Here is a 20,723-nt window from a genome sequence, read left to right on the forward strand (position 1 = left end):
TTTTTAAATTTTTCAATAAGACAAAAAACAATTCAAATAAAAAAAATTCTAACCCTCTTTTAATTTTATCATTTTTTTCATTCAATTTTTCTTTTTCATTTCTCAAAATTTCATAAAAATCTTAACTCAATTCATTTCACTACTATTTACAAATTATCTTATTATTATTTCTAGATTTTTCATCTCATCGGTGTAACCAAATGAGTCCTTAAGGGGATGCTTGGGGAATGAGATGATAAATCCGTGAGTAGTATTGAAATAATTTGTAAATAATTGTGAAATAGTTTGAGTTATGATATTTTATGAAATTTTGAAAAATGAGTAAAAAAGTCAAATTAAAATATTATAAAATTAAAATAGTATTATAATATAATTTTTTAATATAATTTTTATTTTAAAATTTGAAAAAGTTGAATTAATTTTTTTATATTGTGTTTATAAGTTTGTAAAAATTGTATTGATTAGAAGAAAAAGTGAATATTTGAAATTAAAAATTTTTATATTTTGAGTGATGTTTGGATCTGAGATAAGATAAAATACAGATAAAACCATCCCATCTTTCAAGCAACCCCGTTTCCCCCGCACTTTCCTTCTAGTCACCAATGGATTATTCCATGCACGTGTATCTACAGTCTACATTTACGGCTTATTCAACTTCTTATATCACGGTAGCATTGGACTGCAAGTATAGATGCTTGATCATTAGTTTAATGCACAACTTTTATTTTGCATGCATATAGAATTACTGATTAAGTGATTTCCCCTTCAACCAAGTGATTACTGATTAAGTTTTATTTATTGCTCGTGTGGATAAACATGGAGTGGAAAAGAAAGATATTGTGTTTGGGAGGCAAATCGGGGAGCAAATGTGTAGGGACGTGATAAATGAAACATGTATAAAGCATCGATAAGAAAGTTTGACCACAATATTGTTGCCTGTTTGGGCAAACTAACTACATCTTTACACCCGAATACTCTCATGGCTCTAATTAATCAATAATACGCCTGCAGTTTAGACACAGTTCGATCCCTCTCAAAGCATTGGCATGAGTGAAGGCTCATTCAATCTGTGCCGATGTGAGTTTTCTCAACAGCTGCAGCATGTATGCCAACTCTCATGCAATTTGTTTGGCTGAAAAGCATGGAGAACAACACAACTTCTTAAAGATGATGGCATTCGTGCCTTTCACTGTGCTTTAGTAAGGGTTCGGTTGGATACACCATGCAGCAATTTCACAAACCCGAGAAAGCTCAACTTCCCATCAGTATGCCTTATCCAGTCATTAAGAACAGCATGAACAGGAATAGAAGGACCAAGTCCAAGCTCCTGAAACAGCGGTCATAGTTTCATCTTTGAAGCTTCACAAACTTTTGCAGTCAAAGTGAAAATAAACAAATCGTTTAATCTTTCTATTATCTTGACAGGCCATCAATCTTTCCGGGATTAACCAACTAGAAAGCTTTATGAGATCAGTGGCATTGTTACAACACGCAGTTGGATCATTTGAATTAAGTTGTCATTTTAAGAACCATATTTGTTCATTTTTTCACAAGTACCATATCATTTCAAGTTAAGAAATCAACACTCCAGAATTCTAAGGATTGTGAATTTCCCTGTTTCTTTCGCTAATCCATATAATTCTTAACTTGGCAAAAACTGAAATGTAACATTAAAGTAAATTTCCTTATAAAAATCCTGACTAATAGTTTTCATGAATTTATGGTATCTGTCAGACTATCTCTAGTTCCTAATTAGGTGCAATCTCCTGTATACTACTTGTGTACTTGGGCTATGCCTATTTTCATATTAACAAAAATTTTCTTACTTGTCCAAAAAAAAAAAAAAATCCAGCTTACCGAAGCAAGTTCTTCAATGACAATAGGCCTGTTCCCGTCCTTCTCAAAAAGTTCATATGCACTACGGGCATGCTGTTCCCACCTATCAAGTGCCTCCAGCTGATGCACACTTAATGCAGCTGCACAAAACTCCTCAAAATCCATTCTTCTGTATTGAAGTACATTCAGCTGTCATGGCATAAAAATTGAAAAAAGTAGGGAGCTTATATAAGCTATAACAAGCCTATAATCATATAAAAATAATGGAGCATCTACACCAACAATTAGAAAATGCATCATTACCGAAGCAAGAAAATCAGGGATATGAGACTCCTTCATTGCGTCCGTTGCATTTTTCATCAAAGCCTGTCCAGAACAGTTGAATCACAAACACTTTTAACCATCTAGATATTCAACCTCAGAGAGAAAAGGGGGGGGGGGGGGGGGGGGGGGGTACTGACCGTCCTGATACTCTCCAAGGTTATGCAGCTATTTTTGTTCGGTAATAATAGAGCAAATTGCTCCTTTAGATAAAAGACTTCGTCTACGGTCAGTGTCTTAGACAAGGCCTGCATATCAGATGGAATAGTAATTGTTAAAAGATGTACAATAAAAATTCAGAATTTCACATATGAAACATGTTTTATTGTATTAGAGAATACCATGTTCCATGTTTTATTGTATTATAGGTTATCTATAGTTTACCGAGAAAGAAACAACAGTTAAGCATTTTATTGCTAGTATTATTGAATAAAATATAAGAAAAAAAAATTCAAGTTTGAGAATTATAGGGCTCATAGAAACAAAAGTCCATCTATTTGAAAAGGATGAATCACTAATTCAATCAATTTACTTGAAGGTCAGAAATATTAGGATGCATGGGATTGACTTGGAGAAATTTTTTTATTTTTCTCATCAAGTGTAAACATACACACCCTTAAAGCAGCCTTACGCAAGGATGATGACCGTATATAAGCCTTCATGAGTCTAAATATCAGTGTATCGAGAGGAACTTTTACATCATTATAATTTCGGATCCATGGATGACCTGCACACAAGAATAGAAAGAAAGAAACATGGTAGATTATTGCCAGGAGGATGATGCCAAAATGTAGAAACTCCAATAATTAGCCAAAAAAAAAAAAAACAGAAAGCCCAATAATTTTAGAGGAATCTAGAAACTCACTTAGCGCCTGAGCAGCTGTCATTCGTTTTCTTGAGTCTTTATTTAACAGGCGCTTGACAAAATCCTTTGCCTCGGTAGACAAAGAAGGCCAAGGTGCTTCATCAAAACTTGGATCAGCTTTCAAGACCGCCCGAAAAATTCCAGATTCAGTCCTAGCCCAAAATGGGCGACTACCACATAAAAGAATATAAGCAATTACTCCTACACTCCATACATCAGCCTCTGTACTATAAGACCTATGTAGAACTTCAGGGGCGACATAATATGCACTTCCCACAATGTCATTAAGCCGCTCATCTGAAAGCCACCATAAGCGTTAGAACTCGATTAAAATTCTCAAATTCCAGGAGATAGGTAGCAAATATGAACTCCTGAATTGACAAACCTGGCTTGACAAAATCTGATAAGCCAAAGTCTATGGCTTTCAACTTTGAGTTCTCATCTTTAGAAGTATACAAAAAGTTCTGATCCAGGAAGAAGCCACAGTTCAATTGCAATATAAATACAAGTAATAGGGAAAAAAAAAAAGAAAAAAAAAAGAAGCAGCAAAGTTTATCGACCCGGATCCAGTTATTCATCAGAGTGGAGAGAGTACGTGTATGAAACAGAATGTCACATTGATCAAGCCACATGAGTAAAACAGGCAGTTTAAACTTTTTACGATTGATAGGGGAGGGAGCCAGAAGTTTCTTAGGTAGGTCCAAAATTACATTATTTAGCAAGTATTTATTGCCACGGTGTTGCACAATCACAATTAGGAAAAGATTAAAAATAACAAAGTTTCAACTTATATCTGACTTTTTATTATATATCTGAGGCCAACTTTGACTACCAAATCACAAAGCCTGTGGCCTCTCAACTGTTTATAAATGGATCGGGAAAGAGATGGGAAGGAGACAGTAAGGGGTTAGTTATGCTACTGAAGTATGAAATCAGCCTAATTATATGACGCAAGTTGCACAAAAGGTGCAGCAAAAACAATTTGAATAGTCCAACTCATGTAGAGACTTTTTCTTCTTTTTTTCTCTTTTTTTTTCATAGGTATGCAGGAACTTTTTCAAAATCCCAAACCCAGTCAGCTGAACATTGAGGGACTGGTTTTTAGTTATCTTAGTTTGGTATCACAAGCATGCTGTCTGGAAGTCAATATATTTGGCAAAAGGTTAGTGCACAACCAATCTTGACTAAGCTAAAATCAAACAGAGAAATAATTGACAGTGAAGTTATCTGGTCCAGCACGAGAAATATTGAAACAGTCTCTTCATCATGCCAACTCTAAACTAGGAAATTCTCAAATTGGTAACTCTTTTAGCACTTGCATTCCCTACACAGCCATTCTTAATAAATGCAACCTTCCAGTAGACATATCATGATATAATTTCATGATAAGGACAAAAAAAAAAAAAGTGTTCCACCTCTGGTTTGAGATCTCGATGCACCACACCCTGAAGATGACAAAATGCAACCACATTCAGTATCTGCACAATGACAGCCTTTGCATCATCTTCTGAGTATTTCCCACCCCTACAAAAGTAATACAACATCTAGTCAAGGCCACACTGAAGCACATTTTCACATTTGAAAGGTCCAGAGGACACATCTATGAAAATAAAGAAATAAACAGATGACTACCTTGAAAGTATTCTGTCTAGAAGTTCCCCTCCTTCACATAACCTGAACAGTCAAACTCATAATTAAACCCCATATGGTGAGACGTCAAATAGTAATTAAATTCCATGAGGTGAAAGAAACTATGTACTGTAAATCATACTTAGACAACCAAAATGACAAAGACTGTATCCTTGCATCAATGGTAAATAAATGGCAAATAAGAGCTCTCATGAAAAGTCAAGAAACATAAAGTCAATATTCATGTCAATCAGTTATTGTTATATGAGCAGCAACAAACAAGATCCAATGTCAAAAGGCAGTGAATGATGTTTCATGCTTACTCCATTACTATGTAGACATTATCGTGGTCTTCAAAAGCGTCATAGAACTGTACTAGATTGTTATGTCCTGTCAAGGCTTGCAATATTTTCACCTCCCTTCTCACATCCTCAATCGCAATTGCTGTCGTCATCTGGCAATAAGGATTATGAATAACCCATAAGGGAGAGATAAAATATGAAAAAGATTTCAAGTATCCAGTTATCCATGAACTTCAAAAAGTCCAGTGATTTAGTAAAATGAGGGGAAAAAACATATCACAACAAAATCTTGCAAGCTAAGCTTGGTCTAAAGAACCCAAGCAGCCCTAAAGGTTATGAGCACTCCTTAACATATTTACAGCTTCAAGTGCATGACATCTTCAATTCCTTCTAGTCTTACTCAAGCAGGACTTTATTCTTGTCCGGTATTCGACTACAAGGTCATCCTGTTCCAGCCAACAAGATCATGCATCTCTTCTTTCACTTTCAATATATATGATTGAGCACTTATAAGAGATCATGAGGTGCTAGGAACACCGATAGTGTCAAGGGCGGTCCTCTTATGGAGAAAGTTTTGTCACAAGAGTTAAACTATTTTCATGAGAGCTCCAACCCCATCATGCTAACAGAAAGGTTGCTCTCTACTACCAAGCAAATGCCTCATCACTGAATGAACTAATTGTCAATGTAAAGATTACATTTGCTCCATATTTCATTTTTACATTGACTCGCCAGATTTTCTACTTTAAAAGAACTTTTATTAGTAAAAAATATTATTTATTGGTGAAAAAAATCTGTTTTTCAAAATAAAAAATATATACATACAAATTAAAAATATGAAAGAAAACTTAGAAGCAAAAAAATTAGAAATCTTATACTAACAAAAATAAATAATTAAATAATTAAAAAAAAAGATGTAAAATAAAACAAAAAATAAAGGGGTGGCCGCGCGACAGCTCCTTGGTCTTGGCAGTGGAGTGGAAAGGGGAGGATATCCCCACCCGCTTCCCAGCCACCCACGAAGCGGAGTGATCGAAGTTGATCATCGGTTGGGCAGCTTGATGTAGGCCACCCAAGGAGTAATTCACAAGGGCCACCAACAACGGCCAACCTTGGGTAGTTTGATTTGTGCCACCCAATGAGTGGTCAACGAAACCCACCTAGGAGGGCCCCATCTTCTTATTTTTGTTATTTTTTTTTTATTTTAAGAAATTTAGAGTTTGGTTTGTTAATAAACATTATTTTATAAGGTTTCTTATGAGTAGCGTGCCACATCAGCATGTCTAAGATTTACCATCGGAATTTTGGTAGAGAAATCATTTTGATCAATCTTACAACCAGAGAGTAAAAAATTCAATTGAAAAGCATAGAGAGCAATTTGATTTAAAACAAACCACATGGACCAACTTAGTAATTAGCCCGGATTTATATAGCTACTAAGAATCCAAAAACTCATTATGTAAATCTGAATCCTTTGCAATCAGGTGCATCGAAGGAAAGCCGTAAAAGACATATATATGTCTATTAAAGATAAGTCATAAAAAAAAAAAAAAAGAAGCAGAAGCATATCGCCTGATTCTAATGAGATGTTCACATCTTCGATTCCTCCGTCTGGAAATGGGTAAGATGACTGATATTCTCCCTTGATATAAAGCTTTTGTTCTTTAGTTTTGGTTAACTCCATGATCGGATAATAATATATGCAATTATTTGTAACTACCACACGTTTCATATAAATCAGATCACACGCAATTTGGGATTCCACAAAAAATGTTCCTATCCTTTCAGAGGAGGTTGAAGTCACCCACAAAGAGATCCAGGTGCTAACTGACGATTATGAGCGGAACTACATTTTTAGTCCAGTTCATGTGTCTGACCCGGATGCCAGCTTTGGCCAGTTTATGGTGGCTGTAAGTATTGGGCCAGACGTGGGACATTGGTCGACATACAGTGTGTATGATTTAGCTTAATCGTAGGCCCTTCTTAAGGTCCCATTAGAGACCGTAACCTTTTACACCTACCTGATATCTTGATCCTTTAGTAGGAACCGTCACATCTTACACATGGACTAATCACCCATATGAAGAAGTCACCGAAAAAGGAAAAAAGAAATTTAAATTATAGTTTCGTTCCCGATCATACAATATTCGCTTTTTTCAGCTTGCCAAACATACAGCCTGGTCATTCAAAATGCACTCTTGAGGCCGAATTGTGATTTAAACATAAAAATATATAACATCCTAATCAGGTCCGCTAAGCAACAAACCACTGGAGGTGGTATGGTCACTGGTGGGCCAACCGATCGATTCTTATCATTGACCAAAAAAGCAAATGAACAAACAAGTTGGTCACTTTATGTGTCTCATACTCGAAGTTTAAAATAAATGGAGTCCTAGACAATAATGATTATGCCTAATATTCTCACTCCTCTGCAAGGATTTTCCAAAAAGGTAAATTCTTTGAACGGATACTCCAAACATCGCCCTCAATTCCATAACACATTCAAACTAATGTCTTCAGACTACTGTATTATAAATAAAAATAATACCCACAATTAAATAAATAAACCGGAAAAATCCAATAACACACAACAAGAAGCCAGAAGACTCAGCTTCCATTAGTGCACACAAGCAAATGGTTCAGCGCCAAGAAAACATAAGCAAATGAGAGAGAGCCAGCAAATGTAATCCTATGCTGAAAAAATGAATCACATGAACCTCACTTTCATTAAAAAAAAAAAAAAAAGAATAAAAGAACCACCATTTCCAGAGCACGAGAACATAACAAAGATAGCAAAGAATCGAACATGCAAGAGATACAGAGAGATTGAGAAAGAAAGAACTATAGACAAGCGAATACCTTGGCTTTTGGGATGACCTTGACAGCAACCCGTTGGCCCTTGAGCTCGCCCTTCTTGAACCTAGCGGAGCAAGTATACCCAAAATGCCCTCGTCCCACCTCCTCTCCAACCTCCAACCGACTCGTCAACTCCTTGGAGAACCCAAACCTCTTATCCAACTCCACCTCCTCATCCTCTTCCTCCTCTTCCGGTATAGCAGCAGATGCCTTGGTCTTCTTACCCTCACGCCGCAAAAGCAACGCCTTTATGTGTTTAGCCGGAGACGGAGGCGGAAACGGCAGCCTGAAGAACCGCCCTGGAGTGGAGCTGGCGCTCTTGGGGCCAGGGGATTTCTTGAGGAAGTGAGCGGGGCTAGGGCTGGGACTGGGGCTGTAGAAGGGGAAGAAGCGAGATAGTTTACCGGCAAGGACGTCGGTTCCAGGGAGAGGGGCGGGGGATGGCGGTGGTAGAGGTGATTTGTGAGGCTGGAAATGGGGGTCAAGTTCAGTAGAGTCGTCCCTGGAAGCGTAGGGATTGGGCTTGGGTGGTTTGGAAGTGCAGGTGCCCATGGATGGTGTTATTCAAAGCTGGTTTTTTTTTTTTTTTTTTTCCGCTTCGGTTAGTGCATTGTGACGGTGGTTCTTTCTGTTTTGTTTTGATTTTGAGTGAGAGCGAGAGAGAGAGAGGGGTCTTTGTGGGATTTGGTGAAAGAGCAGAGCCAGTGATCTGTACGATCTCACTGGGTACGTGTCTTGCACGTGAAATTCTTTTCTTCCTTCATCTCTAGTCCTCGACCATATTCTTAGTATTCAAGTTTATATCGAATGTGACAAAATTGATCAATGTTTCAATTTTTATTTATCTACTTTTGTAAAAGCTGTGAACTTGTGTGTGGGCGCTGACCCAATCCCTGCAGACTGCATTCATCGTTGCAATGGATTATAAAATCAAAGACTCGCTTGAGCTTTACTTATTAAAAAGAAGAACATCATAACTAGGAAGACAATTTGCCAATTGCCAGTCACGTTTTTCAAATCAATTTTGCACAAATTCAAATGGTTTTACTTTTACAACGATACATAGTCAATGACAATATATGGTCTATGTCATAAACTCATAGCCAACAAAATGAAGTTAATCAACATGGGTTGCTTTTTCTTATCATGAATGATTATTTGTAACACTTCTCATTTCAAATACTCGAATATACCTCTTCCCTTATGGTTCATATAAAATAAATAATATCATTAAATTTCATCTTCAAAAAATTATATTATATATTTAAGATTTTTTTAACCATTAATAATAAAATAAAATAAAATGAATTTGGTGAAGGAGACAACGGAAATGAATGGTTGCGCACAGGCACATGTACGGATCTGGAACAAGCAAAAAGGCCAGGAATCAGGAATCAGGATGGCGAGCTGCTAAGGTGGGAGGGGGGTTGGGGGGTCAAATCACATTGCCATTGCACATGCACCAATTTAATTTATCCTGCCCGTAACTTTTTGGTACATAAACACCTCGGCTCCCATGTGCTCAACATCCTCCCAACAACAAATAAATATATATATATATATATATATATATATCTTTTTTAATTATGGTATTTAATTTAAAATATGCGATCCCTGATCTTGATTGGTCAATATGACCTTCGACGGTCTTCGTGATGCAATCAGTTGTAATGATGATCGTAAGACCGATATGAGGACCGGCTCTGCTCCGATACGAGTTCGGTGTGCCGTATTCTTTTGTCCATTTCGTTTCTGGGTATCTCTATAATTGTTTATAAGGTACGTCCATGCCAATTTTGGGTCTCTTTCTTCAAACTCCGGCCAGCCAAGCCTAAAATTACTTTTATAGGCATATTGTTATAAAAAGGTAAACTATGTTGTAAGTTTCCTAGTTGATGCCACCAACATATTTGATGTCAAAGTTATCTTATCTAAACTTTTATAGGACATATCACAATAATATTTTGAATCAAATATTGTAATAGTTATGTGCAGAGTTGTGGATATTCTACTATTAAGTTACGTTATATGCAGTAATTTTTATGTATTTTTTACGTATTTTTTTTATGTAATCAGTCAAATTAGTTATTTTATATTAAAAAATTAATGCAGTCAATCACATTAATAAAATGTATAAAAAATATATAAAAGTGACCATAAGTAGTATTTTTCTTTTTAAGTAAAGTATTGAGTGATTAAGGTATCAACTAAATTATCCTGAATTGGGTTATTCTTGTACGAATTTATTTGCTTCCGCCTGCTTATCAAGAAAAGTATTAGCTTCTCCCCTGTGTTACAGTTACTCTCAGAAAAAAGGGAAAAAGACTGAAAAGAGCTTGAAAGGGGCATCCTAAGTGCACATTTTTGACAAACAAGAAGGGGTCCACAACGTGGGTATTACTCCAAATATGCTCTCTCTATCTCTATCTTTTAAGAAGTTTTTCATTTTCATTTTCTACTTTCTAATGGTTCTTTGAATAATTGTTTTATTTATTCATTAGGGGACGTTCTTTCCAAGAATTGGGTGTGAAGCATTATGCTTCCCAAATAGAAGTCTTTTGTGGGGGGTTTTTCATTCACGCAACATGCGCCTGTCAACTACATTTTTGGCCGCAGTCCACTCAAAACCATGCCTTCTTTTTCGTAGAGAAATTGTCTCTTTCACTATTTTGGTGGGCAAACAACCATCTTCTTCTATGTTCTTAATTCCTTACAGAGAAATGCACAGTTCATTGAAAGGCCTTGAGGACCCTCAAACAAGGGAAGTGTCAAGAGGCCAAAGTTGCCTTTCCCTGTACATAAATATGCATAATACATTGTGAACCATCTCAAGATGCCCATTAATTGTAATAGCAACATGCACTCCTCCCACAAAAAGCTTTCACCCACCATACTCAGATGCTCTCTCAGCCATCAAAATGGTCAAAAATCGAACACTACATAAAGAGAGATGGGGTCTAGAATGTGACTATCTAGCTGAACGGTGGTCTGTCGATGACTTTTACAGCCAAATATATATACCCGAAGCCCCCACCATCCTTTGATTTTTCATCTGCTTTACAGTTTCCATCCCTTTTCAGCTCCCATCTCTTCTTTTTTCTCTTGAATGGTCCTCAAGATTGTTTATTGCAAGTTAAAATGATTATGGTACATCGTTCTCTTTCTCCTTGTACCATCATTGTACAATGTGAGTGGGTTCCCCACTAAATGTCATTGTTGGGGAATATATATATATATACAATCTCTTTTTCATCAATATGTTTTTAACATGGGATGCATGCAAATCTGTCATCCATATTTATTTTGTGTAGTTAATCAAACCGCTTAGGTTTAAAAAATGATTACTTGTCTCGATGCAAATTAGTTGTCGGGTTCGTTTAGAGGACCCCTTTTTACTTTTGAAAAAACAAAAGGCAAGATTTGAATTTAAAATGGGAGAGGAAAAAAACTGTCCTTAAAAGTACAACACATTAAATATGATTAATTTCATTAAATTATTTGACTTTATGAAAAAAGTACCCATATATCCATAAAAGAATTATATAGAAATAAGAAATTTTTTTTCATGTATAATCATTTTTACGTATTCTTCATGCATTTTAGTTATATGATTTGTTGTGCCATTTTTTTAAATATAAAATAATTGATTTGACTAATTACATCAGTAATTCATCTAATCCGTTAGATTTATTTTACAATAAAAATAATTTTATAATCTAATGAACCTCATTAAGTCATGCCAATTTATGAGATTATTTTTTATGTAATTTCTTTGTGATTAGAATATTTCTCTAAAAAATGAGAATGATACGTTTTTATATTTCAAAATTATCTAATAATTACTCAAAGCTCTTTTTCCTTATACAAAACCTAAAAAACAACGTAAAAGAAAGATGAAGATTAAGGATTGCACTCAAGCTTTAGGAAAACAGCTCTTTGTCGACATCCACAATTCACTGGATGATCATCATCGTTCAAAATGCCCACGAATGGACCCTGCGTGTGGTGGGCATGCGTGTGATGCACAAAATCATGAACACAGTACACACACAGAGCTATTAAGAAGAAATAGAAGCTCGCAGAAATCTAGCACGCACAGCTCATGACCTTGACCACTCAGGAGCCAGGACACAAACAGGAAGCTCGTGTCGTTTCTGCCAATCCATATCAATAGAACCAACTCATTCAAAGAAAAAAATAGATAAATGAATTCCAGAAATGACCGAAGAAAAAAGAAAAGGATTTCGTGGCCAACAGTATCTGGCTCTGGTTTATAATTGAGAGCAATTTTTGTTGGGACCTTACGTTCCATCAACTGAGAGATTCCTTCGACAAGTAGTAAGAGAATGCTAACGACAAAATTTGAAGTAATGTGGACGTCTTCTATAATTACAAATGGTCCCATTTATATTTCTCGGCAGCCAACCAACTCAGGCATTAGTTTGATATTTGGAATTTTGGACGATGAAACTTCCCGGAAATAAAGACTAAAATGCATGTTGCTGGTGTGGTACCAAATTGCTCTCTCCTTAGTCCTTTCTCTCTGGATGACAATATCGAGTGAATTTTGTGACCTTTTTCTCCCAAATTTTAAACTTATTCTCTATTGAAAAAATTTATTAAAAAAAAAAAAAGAGAGAGACAGCCTACGTTTTTTCGACTCATGTTCACAAATATAAAAATACTGAAAAATTAATTCTGGAAGCATTTGGAATAGGAAATCAAGAATGGTGAAAAAAATAATAAAGGGAAGCTTTTAAAGGCTTTTGGGCCCAGTATGGTTGTGCTGTTTGAAAATAAAAAATAAATAGTTCTCCCTGTAGTCGTGGGCTTTTGCTTCCTCCGTGGCCTGCTTGAAAACAACTTCCCAGGAAGGAAATTCTTTCGACCGTAGGTCCATAATTCGGTGTGTCGCAGTTCACCCAATCGTTTATTGTTCGTACGTCAAGGTCAAAGATAAATAAAATTGCACGAGCAACTGCTTCTTAATTGAATGCTACAACTTCGAAGTAAAATCCGCTCCGCTGAGGATCATGCATTGTGCAAGTGCATACATAATTACATACCGCATCGGCTTCCTGTATTTTTTGACACGGACGCATCAACTCGCCTCAAGGCAAATCGCTGTGCAAAAAGATTTCTGTTCCAGGTTTTTGGAAAGTAACAAAGTTAGCACTCCGTTTGCATGCCCAATTAGATAACAAAGGCCGCCGTTCTTGATCAGGATCATATTGCATGTCTATCTCAGGTACAATCTTCCAACATATATCAACCAAGACATACATTTGGATCTTCTTCATCGGAATCAAACTCAACCTGCAAGGAAATATTTGTGGCATAAATCACTAAACCTGACATCACGAGAAAGAAAACCCTTAAAAAAAAACAGAGACAAACATTCATTTCGATTGAAGTGATGTATTGACATATTGTAATCTTGAAACCCAATTCTATACCCATGACCCACATGCAGTATCAAGAATATTGCCAGCATATGTAGCTATCAGAATTTGGATCATTCATTCAAAAAATTAGACTCACATTTTCATCTCTGAACCACTTTCCATGACAATCACGCTTCCAACCTGCAGCTGTGAACTTTAGTTCCATCTCTCGGCGCTCATGGAGATCCAAATGTTGCTGCTGTGCAACCAACTTGTCAGCTGCTTCAATTGCAGGACAAAAGCTATTTTGACTCGGATTTGAATTCCCACTTGTAATGCGATCCAAAATTAGTTGTACATCATGGTTCCGATTATTGGAACTCTGCTGAGGAGTTTGGTTGCAAAGTATCTCTGAAGTAGCCTTTTGTGACAGTTCAATCAATGGTTTACCAACTGATCTGAACTTTTGGTGGTAGCTATTATGGTTTGCAGTGCCAACAGAAGAGTCTGACAGTGCTATTCGTTTATTTATCTCATGTTGTCTAGCCAACTCTCTTTCCTTTAGCTTGGACTCTGCAGCACGGTGGCGTGATCCCTTGCTATGCATCTTTGTTGGATTTGCAACATTTAAAAAGGTAAAAATTGAAGGGGAGAGAAGACAAGAAGGTGCTAGCGTCAAGAATACAAGGTATGTACGTGAAATATGTGCAGAAGGATAAAACCATTCGCTACATGAGCATCTAAAGAAAAACAAAAACAAAAATAAATAGAATAAAATTTCCCATGCAATTAGTAAGCTGCCTTAGAAGTTTGAATCCCGAAAAAATTTTCAGGAAGCCACAATATCAGCTACATAGTGTTTCAACACATAACGTTTTATCACACATTATTCATTAAAAAAAAAACGTTTCATCACACATAATTGGTTCTGATTCAAGCCCCAAAAGACCATTTAAAGCACACAAGTGACAAAGCCATCCTTCGCCCTTTTGATTCAGGCAGTGATTTCACATTTCCTAAACTAATGCTGGGAAATCCTTCAATTCATTTCACTGAGTTTAAACTACCCATTTCGTAAAAATGCTTGGAAATCCTTCAATTCATCGCCCTTTAGGTAGAAAATGCCTTCCACTTTCACAAAGCAGAAGGCGGGCAATGTTTTACGGTGCAAGCCAGTAGAAAACATTTTCAACATCATATGAAAGGTCTCAAGCAGATGGTGGGAAAAGCAAATATTTCCTGAAACAAAATTTAAACAACAAAACTTCTCCCACCTTATTTACAAAGCTTTTACCCTGAGCAACTCCCATGGAAGAATAAATACGGCACTCGATTAAAAAATTTTGGTTAAGTTTAAGTTAATACTAGATTACAGACGGAATTGAGGAATCACACGTCCAGACCAAGCCCAACTGAACTACTTGTATAATAATACTACTAAATAAAGGGTCATACATACAACGACGATCTTCAAACAAACCCAATAGGTAAAAAGAGCGAAAGAAACGAAATTTAGAGAGAATATTAGGAATCGGTGAGATTGGGGGGTGGATACGTACAGAGAGCATGAGAGGGGAATCGAGGATGGGTGAGTGAGGACAGAGGAGGCATACGTATTTGCCGCTGAGCAGCTTCTTGTAGGAAGACGCATCATCGAGTGCTTCCAGGGCCAGATCCTCCACCCTTCGCTTCCTCTGCTGCGCCTCTCTCGCCCAGCTATCTCCTCCGAACACGCTCATCTCTCTCCCCCTCTGTTTACCAGACGATTCGGCTTTTCAATAAAGGAAAAATCTAATAACTGCGTATTAACAGTATCAATATAAATGTTAAATACGAAGTAATTAGTACAACTTTTCAATCAAACACTTATTTTTCAGTCCATATATGAATGAAATAAGAGTATGATTAAAAAGTTAAAAAGTACACTTTTGATAAATATAAAATAAATTTAATTTTTAACTATTCTATTTACATTAATTTTTATATTAGAATAATTATTTTTTTATTATATAACAATAAAATAATATAAAATAAATTTAATTTTAACTATTTACATCAAATCTTTACATTGAATTATCGATTTATTCATTATCTAGTAATGAATAATTAATAATTAAAAAAATATCTAATTTTTTAATTATTAATTTAATTTTTTATCATATTTTATTATTCTACTTATTATATATTAATTAGTAATCATATTCTAATTAAATTATAGGCTAAAAAATTATATTTTTTCAATTATCATTTAATGCTAATAACTATAAATGTCTAATTAAACTCATCTAAAATTTTATATAAATGTCTTAATTACAAATCAAATTTCTATATTTCTCATCCAACTATATATATATTTTCCATATTTTATTCTACCCAACAGTTATATGTACTCTATTTTCCAATCCAACCATATTTTATTTTACCAAAAGTTCTAAAATATCTAGAGGAGAGATGGAAAATTAAAAAAAAAATAAAAAAAAATAAAGATTTACATCAGGTACATTAACAATTAAATTTGATTTTATCTTTACATTTACTATAAATAAAAGTTAGAGAATTTGATATTGACTAATTCGTTGCAAGAGACTTTTATCTCTAACAGTTAAAAAGTGACTTTATTTTTGAATATGCATAATCCGTGCATAATTCGTTAATAATGCTATAACATGGCATAGTCTATACCCTTCTTCAAGAAGTATGTTATATAAATATATTTTTATATTTTTAATTTTCGAATAAAATAAATAATGTTAATTTTTACATACAGTCGTGAAATATATAAGCGCCGTATAATTGTTTTAAAAAAGAATAGGATCTACAATAAAAAAAAGAGTTATATTACATATAGTCACTTTTGTATACTATTTATAAACTCTACTAATGTGATTGATCAAAGAAGTTATTTCATATTAAAAAAGTAGCGCAACCAATTATATTAGTGAAATGTGTAAAGAGTACGTAAAAGTGACTGTACATATAATTTTTTATTAAAAAATTAATAATTTTTCATGTGGATCCGTATTTATTAATTTTTTTAAAAATAATTTTTCGATACTTACCCATTCATAACTACAACTATCATTTCCCTACATAATATTACAAATAAAGTTATTATGGGGTTAATGTTATTTAACCTTTATCATCCCTAAAGCTTAAAGTTAAGTAAGATAGGGACATAAATCATAATATTCATGATTATTTAAATATATCTTAAAATAGTATCGAATATTGAATTAGAAGATTTATTTTATTATTTCTTTCCCTCACTCAAAATAAAATATCTAATTATACTTCTATACGAATTTTTACAAAACTTAGATCTTTAGTAATATTTTATAAGATCTTTAAATGGATTTTTATAATATTTATACACTAAATTTTTTCGATTACATAATAAAAATTATAAAATGCATGTTATAAATCCATGAAATTATCATCTCCATTAAGAAGGGATTAAATGCGACGACGGAGTGACACGCCGTCGCCGAATATGATTTGGGCTTTTAACGACAATACTTCTGTGGATTTATCAGATGCTATGGCTAGCGAATACAATAATTGGTCACCGAATGATTCTGTTAACGCTACATTTCCAACTCATAAAATCAAAATCTTTTTTCGGTCAAGCTCGCCCCAACAAAAATAGTAGTCTGTTTTAATACGTACTACGGAGGCAAAACGACCTTTACCTTCGCAGCTGTATTCTATCGAAAAACTACTTGTAGTACAGATACAGCTTCTTGAGACGACATGTAGATATAGCTGACATTGGCTGTGGGCCTCATCTCGAGCTCGAATTATTTAACCCTTTTGACGGGCCTGAAATGTGAGCCCAAGCCTACCCCAAATCATGGCGGATGAGGCCGTTGTCTTTTGCAAAAGGGAACAGAACAAAACAAATTTCCTAAAAGCTACCATTTCAAATGGGATGTAAAAAGTATTAAATAAACAAGTTCTATTTAACTCTAGTAAAAAATAAATTTTTTTAAAAAAATTATAGAAAATACTATTTTTTATTAGTAGGATTTAATTTTTTTATAAAAATTTTGTATGAAACTTATCTATTTGAAACTTGTACCTAGTATTACTCAAAATAATAATAGAAAAATTCTACTAATCATCCTCACCACACGGCATACATCACACAATTTTTTAAATTTTAATTTTTTTCTCTTACCAAATATATGATATATGGATAATTAGTAGAAGAACTTAATTAGTTTAGAAAGAATAAAATTAAAAAAAAATATAAAAAATAAAAATAAGTGTGGTGTATGGTATGATGAGTAATAAAACTCACAATAATTATGATAAATTTTACAGAATTAATTATGTTGTGTGAATGAAAACATCATCGTCACGTCAGCAAATGTATACGGAAATAACGAGTTCTTCAACCAAAGTTCTCGGCCATGTTAGTCAACAAATTCAGTTAAAGCCCCATGCCTTTTGAATTTCCATTACCATTGGAATATTGACTTGTTTTGTTGAGAACTTTTACAATTGAAAAAGATAATTATAGCTAGCAATTTCGGCTTCGTACCCCTTAATGGTTGAAACGCGAATTTCCTAATTAATACTACCGGTACTACTGTCACCAACCCAAAACTGCAGATACGCAACTGATCCTTGGGTGTCTCTTTGAAGAATTTTGGGTATTTCAACTCGTGGAAATTATAAGTTGAACCTAATGAAGAAGCTTCACATTATATTTTCAAATTTGTACCAACCCAATATTGAAAAGGTCGTCAATTCGGCCGTTTTGCACTACTGTTCCTCACTGCTCTCTAGCTCCCTTCCTCCCCATTCTATAAATATCCATTAACTTCACCCTGTCAATGCAGTACCACCATCTCATTTTACATTGTTTCCTTTGGTATCAACGTACCTCTAAGTACCCTACGTACCCTTTAGTTGCACTCCTATAAAAGATATGGGTGGTTTCACTGTCGCACAGGCTCTTGTCTTGATCATTGTGGCTGCTTCCATGTTGGCAGTTAGTACGGCCAATAGAGGTGCCCCCCAATGGCCTTCTAGAGGTGGTCGTTCCCATCAATTTCCAAAATGTAAAGGAGGTCCCAGGAAGATCATCGTAGGAGGGTCGGAGCAGTGGCGCTTCAACTTTACCTACACTGAATGGGCTCTCACCAATGGCCCCTTTTACATAAATGATACCTTGGGTGAGTTCTTTGCAATATTCCAGCTTGTTTTATCATCTTTTTGAATGCATGCTTGTGTCGTCTCATTTTGTTGGTAAAGCCAGTTGTTATTCAAGTCTATCTATTAATGACTACATATATGGTGGTTGCAGTTTTCAAGTATGACTCGCGTCACAGTGTGTACTTGCTACCCAACCTTCGGAGCTTCTTAAAGTGTGATTTAAGCCAGGCAACGTTGTTGGGAAATGTGACACAAGGAGGTGGGGAGGGGTTTAAGTACGTGCTGAAAGAGTGGAAACCTCACTACTTTGCTTGCGGTGAGCACGATGGCATTCATTGCAATCTTGGACTGATGAAGTTCTTTGCGATACCAATGCTCCGTTGGTGTAGATAATTAACAGAGAACGTGCCACAAGAAATTTGCTGATACCTACTTTTGCTACTCTCTTTTTTAAGTTTGTGTTGTTTTTCTGTGTTTGTATTGAATAATGAGAGACATTTTTTCTCCTTCCGCTAGAAGATTGTGTGACGAATTCTAAATGATTAAGAGGATAGCTAGCTAGTGAATAAATGTACCAGTTACTTGGTATTGATGTTTTGCATAGGTACATACTACTATAAACTTCCATTCTCAATGTATTTTTATAGTATATATGGACTCCATGTAGCGAGTAACTAAAATAATCAAAATTTCATTATTTATGCGCTTTAGGAATGTTCTTGCACTCTTCGTCCATCTATATATACATGGTTAAATTCCCAACAAGGAAACATCTTTGCACATCCTTACCATCAATAGTGATGATGATCATAAAGACCAAGCACAATAAAATGTTGGAGAGACAAAACATTCGTCTCTCCGTGTGCAATCCCAACATAATATGTATGTTAGGACATCAAAACGATTCAATGTTAAGTGATGTCAATTATGTCTTCAAAGCCTAGAAACAAATAGATCGATCCTGCTCGTTTGGACCCCATTTCGAATCTTTGAGCGAATAGAACAAAGTGCAACCCACTATTTCTTGATACCATTGCTGCATATGGCAAAACTATAATATCTATCTTGTAGCCTCGTCACTTCCAAACCTCGGAAGCAACCAAAATGACTTAGACAATTAGAAAAACCTCAATGAAAATGAGAATGTAATGTGCTATATATGATCCTGAAGTGTTAAAGATTTAATCAAATTAGTATTCAACAGTATAATCCTGAGGATTAAAGGCTTAACAAAATTAGTTATATATAATAGTCTTAGAACTTTTAGATCAATGATTGAGTCTTTTACCATAACGTTATTATGTTCCATCTTCTTTGTATTTTCCTACATTTTGTGTGGAACGAAGCGGGTGGAAATCATGTAAAGATGAGAGTACTTCTAGAACTTGGACCAAAGAGATCGACGCCCTGGATGGTTAGGGTCTTTATGGAGCATAGAAGGGTCTCGGACCGGACCTCGGTGGGCCTTGTTAACTTGTCTTAGACTACCTCGTAAAATATTTTCATTTCTCATAGCTAAGTTGTTGGGAATTTGGATCTCCAAATTCACCCCCCTTAAGATCTACCCTTTGCAGGAGTAACAAGAAAAATAGAGAAATAATAACAACACAAGAAATTTACGTGGAAACTCCAAAACAGGAGAAAAACCACCAGACCTAGAGAAGAAAATACACTATGTGAAAAATTATTACAATCACATAATTTCTCTCCTCACCCCAAACACACCCACAAAGCTTTCACCACTAGAAAAACTCTAACTCACACCTCTTCCCATTTTACAAAATGGACAACAGAGGAATTTAACTAGAGTCAAAAGTTACTAGCTAAGCATTTGACTGGTGCACTTAAACTAATAGGCTAAGCCTCTTATTTATAAGCCTTGAGAGCTTTCTCCTTCCCATTTCTCATCCATGTGGGACTAATCAAAGGAGCAAAAAGTCCAACAATCTCCACCTTGCGACTTTGACTGGTTCCACAGCCAAGCTCCACCTCAATGAAGATCTTCATAGCTTCCGCTATCATGCTTCACCATAAAAGCATACCCACTTAGAATAAACTAATTCCAAGCATTTCACTTCGGCCCATGTCGAAAATAACCTTGCTGAAAATTATGGTGTAACTTCCACGTTTGGCTCTCCTGGAAGTTCATCAGCCATCGACATGAATTTCCACCACACACCCTGCATTAATGCCAAACCAATGCCCGTGTGCAAACTTGTGGACCTGCTAATATTAACATATCCTCTATCATGGCAATTTTGAGAATTAGCAGCATGCCATAAGGATGTACATGTCTCCTTTTTCATGGAGAGAGACACAACATTAGCATCAATACCAGTATCTCCATTTACTGACTTGGAGCCACTTGCC

The 20,723-nt window shown here is 35.3% G+C and overlaps 3 protein-coding genes across 5 annotated transcripts; 1 reads left to right on the forward strand and 2 right to left on the reverse strand.

The window, feature by feature from the left end:
* Positions 1–871: 871 nt before the first annotated feature.
* LOC122309249 (CDPK-related protein kinase-like) lies at positions 872–8,610 on the reverse strand. Of its 2 annotated transcripts, XM_043122647.1 has the most exons (11): positions 7,813–8,607; positions 4,975–5,105; positions 4,655–4,696; positions 4,438–4,546; positions 3,408–3,486; positions 3,023–3,319; positions 2,772–2,884; positions 2,298–2,405; positions 2,140–2,202; positions 1,858–2,025; positions 872–1,327 (listed from the first exon to the last, which is right to left on the reverse strand). In XM_043122647.1, exons 1-11 carry the CDS (start codon positions 8,359–8,361, stop codon positions 1,187–1,189), a joined length of 1,800 nt encoding a protein of 599 aa, XP_042978581.1. In that variant the 5' UTR covers positions 8,362–8,607; the 3' UTR covers positions 872–1,186. The 2 variants fall into 2 exon arrangements, with proteins under 2 accessions (XP_042978581.1, XP_042978582.1); XM_043122648.1 differs by lacking the exon at positions 872–1,327 and having other exon boundaries at positions 1,858–2,005; positions 7,813–8,610.
* A 3,927-nt stretch (positions 8,611–12,537) lies between these two features.
* LOC122311413 (sodium channel modifier 1-like) lies at positions 12,538–14,984 on the reverse strand. 2 transcript variants are annotated; one of them, XM_043125963.1, is made up of 3 exons: positions 14,807–14,984; positions 13,351–13,800; positions 12,538–13,125 (listed from the first exon to the last, which is right to left on the reverse strand). In XM_043125963.1, exons 1-3 carry the CDS (start codon positions 14,930–14,932, stop codon positions 13,078–13,080), a joined length of 624 nt encoding a protein of 207 aa, XP_042981897.1. In that variant the 5' UTR covers positions 14,933–14,984; the 3' UTR covers positions 12,538–13,077. The 2 variants fall into 2 exon arrangements, with proteins under 2 accessions (XP_042981897.1, XP_042981896.1); XM_043125962.1 differs by having other exon boundaries at positions 14,753–14,981.
* A 3,055-nt stretch (positions 14,985–18,039) lies between these two features.
* On the forward strand, positions 18,040–19,063 carry LOC122311502. The gene is made up of 2 exons (XM_043126077.1): positions 18,040–18,373; positions 18,505–19,063. The coding sequence occupies exons 1-2, from the start codon at positions 18,127–18,129 to the stop codon at positions 18,744–18,746; spliced, it is 489 nt and encodes a 162-aa protein (XP_042982011.1). The 5' UTR covers positions 18,040–18,126; the 3' UTR covers positions 18,747–19,063.
* Positions 19,064–20,723: the final 1,660 nt, after the last annotated feature.

The sequence above is a fragment of the Carya illinoinensis genome, chromosome 5 (genome assembly GCF_018687715.1).
Source record: "Carya illinoinensis cultivar Pawnee chromosome 5, C.illinoinensisPawnee_v1, whole genome shotgun sequence".
In the NCBI taxonomy this organism is placed as follows: Eukaryota; Viridiplantae; Streptophyta; class Magnoliopsida; order Fagales; family Juglandaceae; genus Carya; species Carya illinoinensis.